At 42.7% G+C, this 13,650-nt stretch overlaps 1 protein-coding gene across 6 annotated transcripts; it reads left to right on the top strand.

Moving 5' to 3' along the window:
• Window positions 1–7,449: 7,449 nt before the first annotated feature.
• On the top strand, window positions 7,450–13,650 carry LOC121394834. Of its 6 annotated transcripts, none has more exons than XM_041566997.1 (5): window positions 7,450–7,550; window positions 7,965–8,063; window positions 9,648–9,804; window positions 12,669–12,966; window positions 13,001–13,650. In XM_041566997.1, the coding sequence occupies exons 2-5, from the start codon at window positions 8,030–8,032 to the stop codon at window positions 13,070–13,072; spliced, it is 561 nt and encodes a 186-aa protein (XP_041422931.1). In that variant the 5' UTR covers window positions 7,450–7,550; window positions 7,965–8,029; the 3' UTR covers window positions 13,073–13,650. The 6 variants fall into 6 exon arrangements, with proteins under 6 accessions (XP_041422931.1, XP_041422929.1, XP_041422928.1 ...); XM_041566995.1 differs by adding an exon at window positions 8,375–8,451 and having other exon boundaries at window positions 7,451–7,550; window positions 9,651–9,804; window positions 12,669–13,650; XM_041566994.1 differs by adding an exon at window positions 8,375–8,451 and having other exon boundaries at window positions 7,451–7,550; window positions 12,669–13,650.

Raw genomic sequence — 13,650 nt, 5'->3', positions numbered from 1 at the left:
TAAAGAGTCAGAAGAAGAAGGCAATAACTATAAAAAAAAGAAAAATGAAGGCCAGTTGAAAAGTTGCTTAGAATTGGCCAGTCTATAACATACTTTGTTAACTGAAAGGTGAATCACCCCTTTAACAAGGAATTCCTTGCACCTCTGTATTCAGCAATAGAGAGTTACAGTCTCACTATATCCCTGGCACATGAGCAGCCACAGTGAGCCAACAGCCTCCCTTTATTTCATTCCATCTGAAATGCCGTGTACAGGAACCCGCTGCAGATTTATCAGGAATATGAATAGGAGAGGCCTGAATAGAAAGAGGAGGAATAAAAAGCAGCAATAACATTTTGTAGCCTTAGGCTATGGGCTCACAGGCTGAAGGCTCCGGCCTGCAAACACACACAGGCTGAGAGAAGCAGATCTGCTCAGTGTCCTGCTCCATTCACTTGAATCAGCCTGTGTCACATACAGTGGAACTGAGATCAGCCCAAATACATGAAAGGAGACATCTCAGGGCTGATCTCAGTTCCACTGTATGTGACACAGGCTGATTCAAGTGAATGGAGCAGGACACTGAGCAGATCTGCTTCTCTCAGCCTGTGTGTGTTTGCAGGCCGGAGCCTTCAGCCTGTGAGCCCATAGCCTTACAGAGCGTTTCTTTTTAGATGGTCAGTGACCCACAGTTTGAAAACGAGGGCCTAGTTGCTTAGAATTACCCTCTATAACATCTGTCCCTTGTTCTGCTGACAGGCCCCACACACGCCTCTCCTGGGGAATGGGATCACTCAAACTTGCAGCAAAGCCATAAAGAGAGGCTGCAGCCATTAACTAGGATGAGGGGATCTGTGGGAAAGTAAAACAATGTCTCCCTGTTGTTTCATAGAACTATTCTATTAGTGCATTTAAACAAACAAATATCACCACAGGATTGTGCCTCAGAAGCCCTATGAACTGTGTATTTAGCAAACTCTCTAGTGTCTGACAATCACTGTTACTGAGGAGAGAACTTCTCTCTCACAGACATTACAGCAGCAGCAGGAGGAGGGAAAATCAATTTCCCAGCAGCCCAGGGACACAGGAAACAGGAAGCAGTTACAGGAAGGTTCAGCCTTTCCCCTGAGAAGGCAGCTCCGCCCTTTAGCCAATGAGCTTGTTTGGTTTGAGACCAATGAAATGATTGTGTGTCAGAGTTGTCCCTACTGCACAGACACGGCCATGTTGCTGGTGGGCAGATGCTAATCAGGAGAGCTGGCAGTGCAGGGTCAGTCACACGTGGGCACCAGATTAGAGACAAATGGGATTTGAGTGTCAGTTAAAGGGATGTGTCTGATGAGTTTGACTGTTTTCTGCTTGTTACTGAGTAGAATTGAGAGTGGATGAGAGCAGTGCATGCTGGTTAGTTCCATCTCTTTCCTGTCACACAGCTGATGTCAAGCTCAGGGACACAAGGGCCCCTCCCCCAGGCAAGTCACAAAGGATTGGGTCCCATGTTGAGAAATGACACAGACTTGTGATTCCTTTGTGTGAGGAGAGTTCACTATTGCCAGTATTTATGTAGTAATGAGGTTATTGCTCACTGCTCCCTCAGCTCTAGTACAACTCCCAGTATCCCAGCAGCAGTGGAGTAGGATGCCGGGAGTTGTAGTTCAGACTATACAGGGGGTCCCAGTTCAGAGGCCTGATATGAATGCTAGAAATAGTATATAGTTGTTACACAATGGAATCCTCGGTCATTTCTACTTTTATCTCTTTGCCACGAGGGGCCCAAGTGTTTTACTTCTGGTCTCACTCACTGACCCAAGTCCCATCCCCCCATTTCTATTCACATAAGTGGCCTCTGTCCTGGGATAATATCATGGTCTTGTCATTAATATCTCACACCTACAGGGGTAACACAGACTTGGGGGACCCACTGACTCCCATTAGGAGACTATTCACCCTTGTATTCTGTGCTGGACTGGGACACTAATAACCCACCAGAGATCCTGATATCAAGGGCCCACCAGCTGGAGCCCTACAAATGTTTCTTCCTATTGGGAACAACTCTGGTACCCCCGTTCTTGAGGTTCATTGTTCACATGGAACGGATTAATATAGCCACGACCCTACTTATTTTACCCTCTACATAAACGTTCACCGAAGTCTATGGAATACATATGTCATGTGAAAGTTTAGTTGCTCCAAGAACCATCACTTTACTACAAAATATATCATGTGAATCCAAGTGCAAATCCAAGTGCCACTGTGATTCCTTCAGTTCCATTGAGCAGAAGAAACAGTAGCTTATCTGAAAGCAGTTCCATTATGAAGTGCTGGCTCTTTCTGGAAGCTCAGGATCAGGCACAATGTACTTGGATGGCTCCGACACACCAATATTACAACTAAAAGATACATTTGTTGGTTCAGGAATAACATTTTAAATGTTTACTTATAAAAATACAAAACCATAAAATCACGACAGAATTCTGTCATCATGTTTATATACCTCCTGGGTGAAAATGGAGGTTGGAGAAGTCAGGCAGGGAAGAATGGCAGCTAAACTCCAATATAGAAGCCAATGACAAAACAAAAGAGAAATCACTTTATATTCAATGGTTTTAATAAAAGAACCAAGAGAGAAACATGGAGAGATCTTTGGCAAAGAATGTTGCGTGTTTAGAACCTGCTTCACCCCTTTATAAAGTCATTTTTAAAAGCAATTAAAATGAGTCACACAATTAATTCCCAAACACTAAAACTGATTCCAGAACAATCAGGGCCCCCAATAAAAAAAAGGCCAAGGAACACTGGGGTAGAGTTGTTATGTTATATCCTCCAACCTCCCAACCCATAAGGCTACGGGGCCCATGGAATCCCTGTTAGAGCGTTAGCTCCAGGAGCCAGACATAGGCCACTGATTGGCCGTTTGCTAAATCCCCATGATAATGTGAGAACTGCGAGAGGCACATTCACTAAAAGAATCACACTATGAAAACCAGAATTTCTCTATTTCCGCTGAAGAGAAGAAACACTGAATGCAGTTTAATGAAGGAATAAAGTGCTTGAGGCAAACAAATGTTCATTAGACAGAGCTGCTCCCGGCCAAAGTGAGAATAATGAAGGGCAAAAATGTTCTCCTGGGCTACAGATTGGTTGGCTCCCCGGCCCTTTAATCGTCAGCTCAACTGCTAAACACAAGTAACGATCCCCCTTATTATTTCTACCATGTTTCTCTGTATTCCAGCAATATGTAGCACAGTAACACCAGGCGCTGGATTCATTACGTTTCATCTTCTCTCTTTCTTTCATGATTGATTTGTATAATACAAAATATCAAAAAGTGTCTTTTTCTACTGATTTATAGAATAAAGTCACCCAAATGTTCCCATTGGCTGCTTTCACTGGCTCTGTGTGTGTGTGTGTAATTCTCACTCATACCTGTCTCACTCATACCTGTCTCACTCATACCCGTCTCTCTCATACCCGTCTCACTCATACCTGTCTCACTCATAACTGTCTCACTCATACCCGTCTCACTCATACCTGTCTCACTCATACCTGTCTCACTCATAACTGTCACTGATACCCATCTCACTTATACCTGTCTCACTCATGGCCCGGCCGGGTCAACGGAAGGACGCACCACTACTGCAGGATTGGTGAATTGGAGGTGTGCGGTAGGAATCTAAAATCATCACTCATACCCGTCTCACTCATACCCGTCTCACTCATACCCGTCTCACTCATACCCGTCTCACTCATACCCGTCTCACTCATACCCGTCTCACTCATAACTGTCTCACTCATACCCGTCTCACTCATACCCGTCTCACTCATACCCGTCTCACTCATACCCGTCTCACTCATACCCGTCTCACTCATACCCGTCTCACTCATACCCGTCTCACTCATACCCGTCTCACTTATAAACTGTCTCACTCATACCCGTCTCACTCATACCCGTCTCACTCATACCCGTCTCACTCATACCCGTCTCACTCATACCCGTCTCACTCATACCCGTCTCACTCATACCCGTCTCTCTCATACCCGTCTCACTCATACCTGTCTCACTCATACCTGTCACTGATACCCATCTCACTTATACCTGTCTCACTCATACCCGTCTCACTCATACCCGTCTCACTCATACCCGTCTCACTCATACCCGTCTCACTCATACCCGTCTCACTCATACCCGTCTCACTCATAACTGTCTCACTCATACCCGTCTCACTCATACCCGTCTCACTCATACCCGTCTCACTCATACCCATCTCACTCATACCCGTCTCACTTATAAACTGTCTCACTCATACCAGTCTCACTCATACCCGTCTCACTCATACCCGTCTCACTCATACCCGTCTCACTCATACCCGTCTCACTCATACCCGTCTCACTCATACCCGTCTCACTCATACCTGTCTCACTCATAACTGTCACTGATACCTATCTCACTCATACCCATCTCACTTATACCTGTCTCACTGATACCTGTCTCACTCATACCTGTCTCACTGATACCTGTGTCACTCATACCTGTCTCACTCATACCCGTCTCACTGATACCCATCTCACTTATACCTGTCTCACTGATACCTGTCTCACTCATACCTGTCTCACTCATACCTGTCTCACTGATACCTGTGTCACTCATACCTGTCTCACTCATACCTGTCTCACTCATACCTGTCTCACTGATACCTGTGTCACTGATACCTGTCTCACTCATACCTGTCTCACTGATACCTGTGTCACTCATACCTGTCTCACTGATACCTGTGTCACTGATACCTGTCTCACTCATACCTGTCTCACTGATACCTGTGTCACTCATACCTGTCTCACTCATACCTGTCTCACTGATACCTGTCTCACTCATACCTGTCTCACTGATACCTGTGTCACTCATACCTGTCTCACTCATACCTGTCTCACTGATACCTGTGTCACTGATACCTGTCTCACTGATACCTGTGTCACTGATACCTGTCTCACTGATACCTGTCTCACTCATACCTGTCTCACTGATACCTGTGTCACTCATACCTGTCTCACTCATACCTGTCTCACTCATACCTGTCTCACTGATACCTGTGTCACTCATACCTGTCTCACTCATACCTGTCTCACTCATACCTGTCGCACTCATACCTGTCTCACTCATACCTGTCTCACTCATACCTGTCTCACTCATACCTGTCTCACTGATACCTGTGTCACTGATACCTGTCTCACTCATACCTGTCTCACTCACACCTGTCTCACTCATACCTGTCTCACTCATAACTGTCACTGATACCCATCTCACTTATACCTGTCTCACTCATACCTGTCTCACTCATACCTGTCTCACTCATACCTGTCTCACTTATACCTGTCTCACTGAGAACCTGAGTGCCCTCACTATGCTGCTGCTGAGATTGGATAGAGGCCACACAATAAAAAACCAATGAGATGGAGCTGTCACTGAGACAGAGGGGGTGTCGGCCATTTCATTGGTGGGCAAATATTACTGTATTAGAGATTCCTGCTGACAGTTGCAGAGCCGGGCCAACCCGGCCAGGCGCCCTAGGCAACCTGGCCGGTCATGGTGCCGGCTTAGTGTGTGTTGAATTGCGCATGCGTGAAAGTACGCGACAGCGCGCAAAAGTAAGCGCATGCGCGCAAACGCTTTTAACGCAAATTACCAGCGGCAGCCAGGGAGCCACACGACCGGAAAAGGGGGTAGGGAAAGAGCAGGTATGTTCCTGGCACCCCCTCAGCTTTGCGCCCTAGGCACATGCCTACTCTGCCTACCACTAGTTCCGGCCCTGGACAGTTGCTAGCTTCCCTTTATCTGTGAGTTACACCCAGGGGTCCATTCCCTCCCTACCAGGGCAGCCATCAGGGGGGACAGGGCGGAGAGTTGTAGGGGGCCCGAGGGTAAGGGGGGCCCTGGCCACGCCAAACTTACTTGATTAGCCGGGCCCCCCATCTTTCTGAGAGCTGCTGACTTTGGGAAGACATGGACGTTTAAGGAGCCCTGACCACCAATTTTATTATAATGTGGTTGGGGGCCTGGCCACCAATTTTGGCCAATATTTTTTAATGGGGGGGGCCTTGGCCACAAGTGTTTTTTTATGGGGGGCCCTGACCACCAATATCTTTTTATTTTTTATTAACATGTGGGAACCCTAGCCACCAATATTTTTTTTGTTTTTTTACTGTGTGGTGGAGAGGGCGGACCTGTAGGTGGGACTTGCAGTGGGCGCAACCCAGGGGGCCCAGGAAATTTTGTCGTATGGGGCCCTGCGATTTCTGATGGCGGTCCTGCTCCCTACCCATACAGAACTATTCTATAAAACGTCAGATTCACTTGTATGTCACTGCTCAGAGACCAGGGAATTCACACAGTGCATTAAATATATACAGTATATATAGAGAGAGAGAGAGAGAGAGAGAGAGAGAGAGAGAGAGAGAGAGAGAGAGAGAGAGAGAGAGAGAGAGAGACCCAGATACTGCAGGGGAAACAGCATCACTCCCCCTATTTTATCAGGAGTTGCCCCCTCAGGACCCAGTGGGTATTGGGGTACAGTGAGTTGGACACTGGCTGATAAACTGTTTTAAAATCTATTTATAAAGAAAATTGTTATCCCTTAGTGTGACCCCAAATAATGTTGCTGTGGGGCCCTGTGAGATCCATTTATAACATGACACAGTTATATGGCCCCCACCCTATATGTTATTTGGGGTTCTCTTCCTGGGCCCCAGCCATAGGCTAATCCTTGAAGTTCATGCAGGGAGTTGCAGGCAGGGAGTTGCAGCAAGTTTGGTGCAGTGACATTCAGTATTTACCTAAAACTATTTCCTGGGAAATGTGGGGGCTGGGTCTTTAAACATTGCACTGCACATGAGCACAGATGTCCGACACCCAACATATATCATACGTGTGGTGGGAGTTCCCTCAGAATTAAAGGGGTTGTTCACCTTTAAATTAACTCTTTATATGGTACAGATAGTGATATTCTGTAACTATTTGCAATTGGTTTTCATTTTTTATTATTTGTGGTTTTTGAGTTATTTAGCTTTTTATTCAGCAGTTCTGCAGTTTGTAATTTTGGCAATTTGGTTGCTAGGGTCCAAATTCGACTAGCAACCATGCATTGATTTGAATAAGAGACAGGAATATGAATAGGAGAGGCCTGAATAGAAAGAGGAGTAATAAAAAGTAGAAATAAAAATAAATGTTTAGCCTTACAGAGCATTTGTTTTTTTAGATGGGGTCAGTGAAAGCGAAAGCTGGAAAGAGTCAGAAGAAGAAGAAGGCAAATAATTCAAAAACTATAAAACAGAAAGCAAAAAGGTCAGTTGAAAAGTTGCTTAGATTTTGCAGTTTGGGGGCTATTGTAAGATATTGGGTTCTAGACGGTCCAATTAAACTGCAAGCTCCGCCCATGTCTAATCTACCAATCACATTGCAGGTTGAGCTCCATTTACACCACTGGTATTTACATAGTCAGGTGAGTTTCCCACGAGAGCTGCACTGCTGCCTCCCCCTGTGCACCTGCAGGTCCTGCTACTGTGTGGGGCTCCCAGAGGTAACTTGGGGCTATTGATGGGAAAAAGAGGGTTGTGGGCTTGAGGGTAAGAGCTTTGCTTACTTGTGTTACCTGCATCGATTAGTATTGCTCTACACAAACCTATCCCTCTCAATTGCTAATTAATTAGGGTCTCACTGCCCCCCCCCCACACACGATTGCAGATTCTTCTTCCTCCTAGTTAGGCCCCGGTCTGCTACATTGTTCAGGAGTCATAACCAGCAGTGTGAAATAGAAACAGGCCCCGTTTTCCATAGCAATTACATTTGCACTTAACATTAATATAAATTCCTTCAGATATTTAATGAATGTGAATTGGGAAGATTAGAATCACATTCTCTTTTACTTGCAAAAATAATTTGCAAAAATAATTTGAATGTGGAAACACATTCATGGCTTTGTCTTTACTGGCAGCTTCCCAGGAGGCAGAACGTGAAATAATAGAGATAAAGAAAGAACTGAAGGATCATCCACACCCAATGGGATTCACAGCAGCTCCACTTGCTGGTGGGGGTAAGTAGCCACAGACTAGTTCTGTGCTCTGGGGCAGATAGTGAAATCATTTGAGGAGTTCAGTAGCCCTTGTCTCTAGCAGAAAGTGAGAACATTTATCTGAGGAGATCCAAATAATGTCTTTATTTTTGTTAGACAGAACCCATAGAAATTACATTTACAACTGTCCATTGAAATTATGTAAATAACTGGTGTTGGTTTAAATTATAATATCTCTCATTAGGCAATGTATTTGGGTATTTTTAATATAGAATCCAAAGTACCTTCCTGTATATCCCAGGAAACTGAATCCAATCTTTCCCAATATACAGAGTTAACTGCACAGCTGCCTGTACCTGAGAAAAACCAAAACTCTGAAAAGTCTACTTTGGATAAATCATGGGCCCAGGTACTTTGCCCCCTTATTCTTATTCTCCTGTGAAAGGTTCCCACTTATCCCTATCCAGCTATCCAATTCCAATTTGTCCAGTATCAGCAGAGGCCGGACATCAGTGAAGGGACTGATTCCAAATGGATTGATCTATACTTCAGTAAAGTTACCAGATCAATTAGCGACACTATTGTCTGGATTGGTCTGGCCACACACACGTTAATGGGATACTGTCATGGGAAAACACATCAGTTAATAGTGCTGCTCCAGCAGAATTCTGCACTGAAATCCATTTCTCAAAAGAGCAAGCTGATTTTTTTTATATTTTATTTAGAAATCTGACATGGGACTAGACATATTGTCAGTTTCCCAGCTGCCCCCCAGTCATGTGACTTGTGCTTTGATCAGTGCCGGGCCAACGCGGGCAGGCGTCCTAGGCAGCCTGGCCCTGCAAACGGCCCAATACGCGAGTTTGCATGCGTGAAAAAATACGAGTGCGTATTGGGCGCTTTGCAAAACAAAGATACGCGCACCTTGGCCAGAGCAGTGACCGGACTAGGGGATAGCAGAGAAGGTACGTGCCTTGCGCCCCTCCAGCTTTGCGCCCTAGGCACGTGCCTACTCTGCCTACACCTAGTTCCAGCCCTGGATCTGATAAACTTCAGTCACTCTTTACTGCTATACTGCAAGTTGGAGTGATATCACCCCCTCCCTTTTCCCCCCAGCAGCCTAATGACAGAACAATGGGAAGGTAACCAGATAGCAGCTCCCTAACACAAGATAACAGCTGCCTGGTAGATCTAAGAACAGCACTCAATAGTAAAATCCAGGTCCCACTGAGACACATTCAGTTACATTGAGTAGGAGAAACAACAGCCTGCCAGAAAGCAGTTCCATCCTAAAGTGCTGGCTCTTTTTGAAAGCACATGACCAGGCAAAATGACCTGAGATGCACCTACACACCAATATTACAACTAAATACACTTGCTGGTTCAGGAATGACATTTTATATTGTACAGTGAATTATTTGCAGTGTAAACAGTGTCATTTAGAAATAAAAACTACACCATAAAAATCATGAGAGAATTCCTTTAAGGCATTGTGCAAATCTTCCAACCAGGTTCCAATCCCCCACTCCTCTCTGACAGTGGGAAAGAGAGCAGCACAAGAACAGGAAGACTATTGATGAGCAATAATTATGTATATTTTATTAGCAGGGATGGACACTGAGAGCAGTGAGAAGCAAAGCACTGGAAAGGATCCCATCAGGAAGAAGAACCAATGCCAAGGAGGGAGAGCAGGTCACCCAAGGAAGAAATATAAATATGCAGATAGATTACAGTTCCTCCTGCCAACTTTATATACAAGAGGGTGAGTTCAATACATCATAATAATTTGACATTACTAAGCATATTTTATAAGGGATAATATACCATCTACTGTAAATGATAAGGATATTAGAAGTCACTGAGGGGTTCTTCTGTGACCATATAAAGGCACAAGGCTGCAGGCTGAGTTATACAGGGAACTCTGAGTATCACTCATGTATTATAAGGGATAATGTACCCCCTACTGTAAATGATAAGGATATTAGAAGTCACTGAGGGGTTGTTCTGTGACCATATAAAGGCACAAGGCTGCAGGCTGAGTTATACAGGGAACTCTGAGTATCACTCATGTATTATAAGGGATAATGTACCCCCTACTGTAAATGATAAGGATATTAGAAGTCACTGAGGGGTTGTTCTGTGACCATATAAAGGCACAAGGCTGCAGGCTGAGTTATACAGGGAACTCTGAGTATCACTCATGTATTATAAGGGATAATGTACCCCCTACTGTAAATGATAAGGATATTGGAAGTCACTGAGGGGTTCTTTGACCACATAAAGATATGAGTCTGTGGAATGCCTTGACATCTGCCCTACATTTAAATTTTATTACATATTTTAAGTGTATTTATTTTTTTAGAATACATACTTTAAGAATTAAAGGCACAACTGATGGCAAAATTCTATATGTAATGTATGTATTTATATAACACGATATTGTACATAAAGATTTACACCTTGTTCAGAGTGAATAAGGTGCCAGGGCCATATGGAATACACCCTCCGGTACTAAGAAATTAGTTCAGTTTTAGCCTCTATTCTCTTTCACTTTTATCAGGTATGGTACGTATGGATTGGACTGGAGGAAAGCTGATGTCATTCCTGTATTAAAAAAAGGATTACAATCTCAGCCTGGCAATTATAGGCCAGTAAGTCTGACATCAGTGGTGGCAAATTATTTGAAAGTTTTTAAAGGGGTTGTTCATCTTTGAGTTAACTGTTCGTATGATGTAGAGGGATATTCTGAGACAGTTTGCAGTTGGTTTTCATTTGTTATTATTTGTGGTTTTTGATTTATTTAGCATTTTATACAGCAGCTCTGCAGTTTGTAATTTCAGCAAACTAGTTGCTCGGGCCCAAATTCCCCTAGCAACCATGCATTGATTTGAATAAGAGACTGGAATATGAATAGGAGAGGCCTGAAAAGAAAGATGAGTAATAAAAAGTAGCAATAACAATACATTTGTAGCCTTATAGAGCATTTGTTTTTAGATGGGGTCAGTGACCCCCATTTGAAAGCTGGAAAGAGTCCGAAGAAAGACGCAAATAATTTAGAAACTATAAAGAATAGCTAATGGAAGACCAATTGCTTAGTATTGGACATTCTCTAGCATACTAAAAGTAAACTTAAAGGTGAACCACCCTTTTAAGGGATCACATTCAAAATTATTTTCATTTCTTGATCCCAACAAAGATAATTAATCCTTATTGTAGGCAAAACCAGCCTATTAGGTTTATTTAATGTTTATATGATTTTCTAGTACATTTAAGGTATGAAGATCCAAATTACGGAATGATCCGTTATCTGGAAAACCCCAGGTCCTGAGCATTCTGGATAACAGGTCCCATACCTGTATTTTGCAACAAGGGGTACTTTATTTATTATAATACACAAGTTTTAGTGAGTCATGTGACAGAAATGACATCACTAAGCTCCAATTTTAACTCATGACCTCGCTAAGCACCATTTATAAGGATATAATTTACAGGATATTCATTGTGTATTATATAGTGAATAAAGTACCCCCTGCTGTAATTTATAAAGAAATTATAAAACACAGAGGAGTTATGTGAATATATATATATATATATATATATATATATATAATATATATATATATATATATATATATATATATATATATATATATATATATATATATATATATATATATAAATATAATTTTATTTTGTTACATTAAAACAGGCCTGTTTTTAATGTACAAAATAAAATTATATTTTTAAGTAAACCCCAGTGTGCACTCATGCCTCTCGGACTTATATCTATACATGTTTATATGAGTAGCACCTGGGTGGCTTTTTGATTCCAGTGGAGTGCGGATCACGAAGGATTTATTTATATAGATAGATAGATAGATAGATAGAAATAGAATAAAGTACCCCCTCTTGTAAAATATAAGGATATTATAAGTTACTGAGGAGTTTCGTGACCATATAAAAAGCACGAGGCCAAAACAGTGTTTTTATTCAGATCATGGAACTCCGAGATGACTTCTAATTTCCTCATATTTTGCAACTGGGGGTACTTTATTTATTATAATACACAAATTTCAGTTAGTTGTGACAAAAAAAACATCACTACTCACGGTTGAATGATGACATCAGAACTCACCACTTATCACCGTTTATAAGGATATAATTTACAAGATATTCATGGCTTTTGTGTATTATATAGTGAATAAAGTACCCCCTCTTGTAAAATATAAGGATATTATAAGTTACCGAGGAGTTTCATGACCATATAAAAGTACGAGGCCGAAGGCCGAGTGTTTTTATACAGGTCATGGAACTCCGAGGTAACTTCTAATATCCTTATATTTTACAACTGGGGGTACTTTATTTATTATAATACACAAATTTCAGTGAGTCATGTGACAGAAATGACATCACTAGTCACCGTTTATAAGGATATAATTTACAAGATATTCATGGCTTTTGTGTATTATAAGGATATAATTTACAGGATAATTATTGTGTATCAAGGATATATTTTCTTGGCTATTCATAGCTGTGTATTTTAATGATGATCTGATGTTATAGATTCTATGGTTACTGTAAGTGACTCTTGAGTATATAACCCTTCCATTTACTCTTGATTCTCAGCCATTTAAGGAAGAAGGCGCTTCCCCCAGGAGAGAAGGGAGCAGTTTTCAATGGCCGCCCCCCTCCCATGAGCAGAACTGATCCCCCATCCCCCGCTGCTCCCCTCCCATCAACTTCATTGTCTCTTCAGACTCCGCCTCCCAGTAGGAAACGCAGTCGCTTGGAGGGAGTTGAGGGAACACTTGTGGGAATGTTGCGTTGCCTTGTGGACGTTCTCACAAAACAAAATGCAGAGAGTAAAGTAGAAGATTGTCCGGATCTCGTTTTCCTTAAATCCATGCTGCCGGGTATGAAGTTGGTCCCACCAGAGAGACGCGCTGCACTTAAAGCTGAGATCTTCCAACTCATTGTCAGCTATATCCCACACCAACCTCTTGTACCCCCAGTACCCATCCCCCTCCTAATCACTCCTACCCTCCATTCCCTATGCCGACACCCCCCACTCTATTTGGCTGGTATAACTCCCCTCCCCCATACCAAGGGAACCCTCCTCGTACAGGCTCGGCACCAATCCACTACCCAGGCTTGTAACCCTTTTCCTTAAAGGATAAGTAAACCTTAAAAATAAGTGAATGTAAAGTTGATGAGGGTGCTATTCTAAGCACTTGTGTAATGTACATTCATTATTTGTTTCTTTTATGTTCCGAGATATTGAATGATACATGTACTGTTAACATGAATACATTTTGTTACAACAGCGCCACCTGTTGGTCAGTTTCCCACCAGTCTGACATTCCCAATGCTGCAGATCTGACAGGAGGTGGGGCTTAATGTTACTGGGTGGAGTTATAAAAGCATCATGGGATGGGTGCAACTACACGTATCCCCCGTGACCTGGAGGCTTGCTCAGTGTCTGTATACATGAGAAATATTATTTCCACCAGTGCTGCTATAACTTGTGTTTCAGCCAATATGTTAATATTTTAATGTTTGTACCTTAAAGTATTGGATTTTAATCTTGCATATTGGGACTTTACATATT

Source organism: Xenopus laevis, chromosome 6L (assembly GCF_017654675.1).
Source record: "Xenopus laevis strain J_2021 chromosome 6L, Xenopus_laevis_v10.1, whole genome shotgun sequence".
NCBI classification, from domain to species: Eukaryota; Metazoa; Chordata; class Amphibia; order Anura; family Pipidae; genus Xenopus; species Xenopus laevis.
The sequence above is the reverse complement of the archived record's forward strand: the minus strand, read 5'-3'. Positions and strand labels throughout refer to the sequence as shown.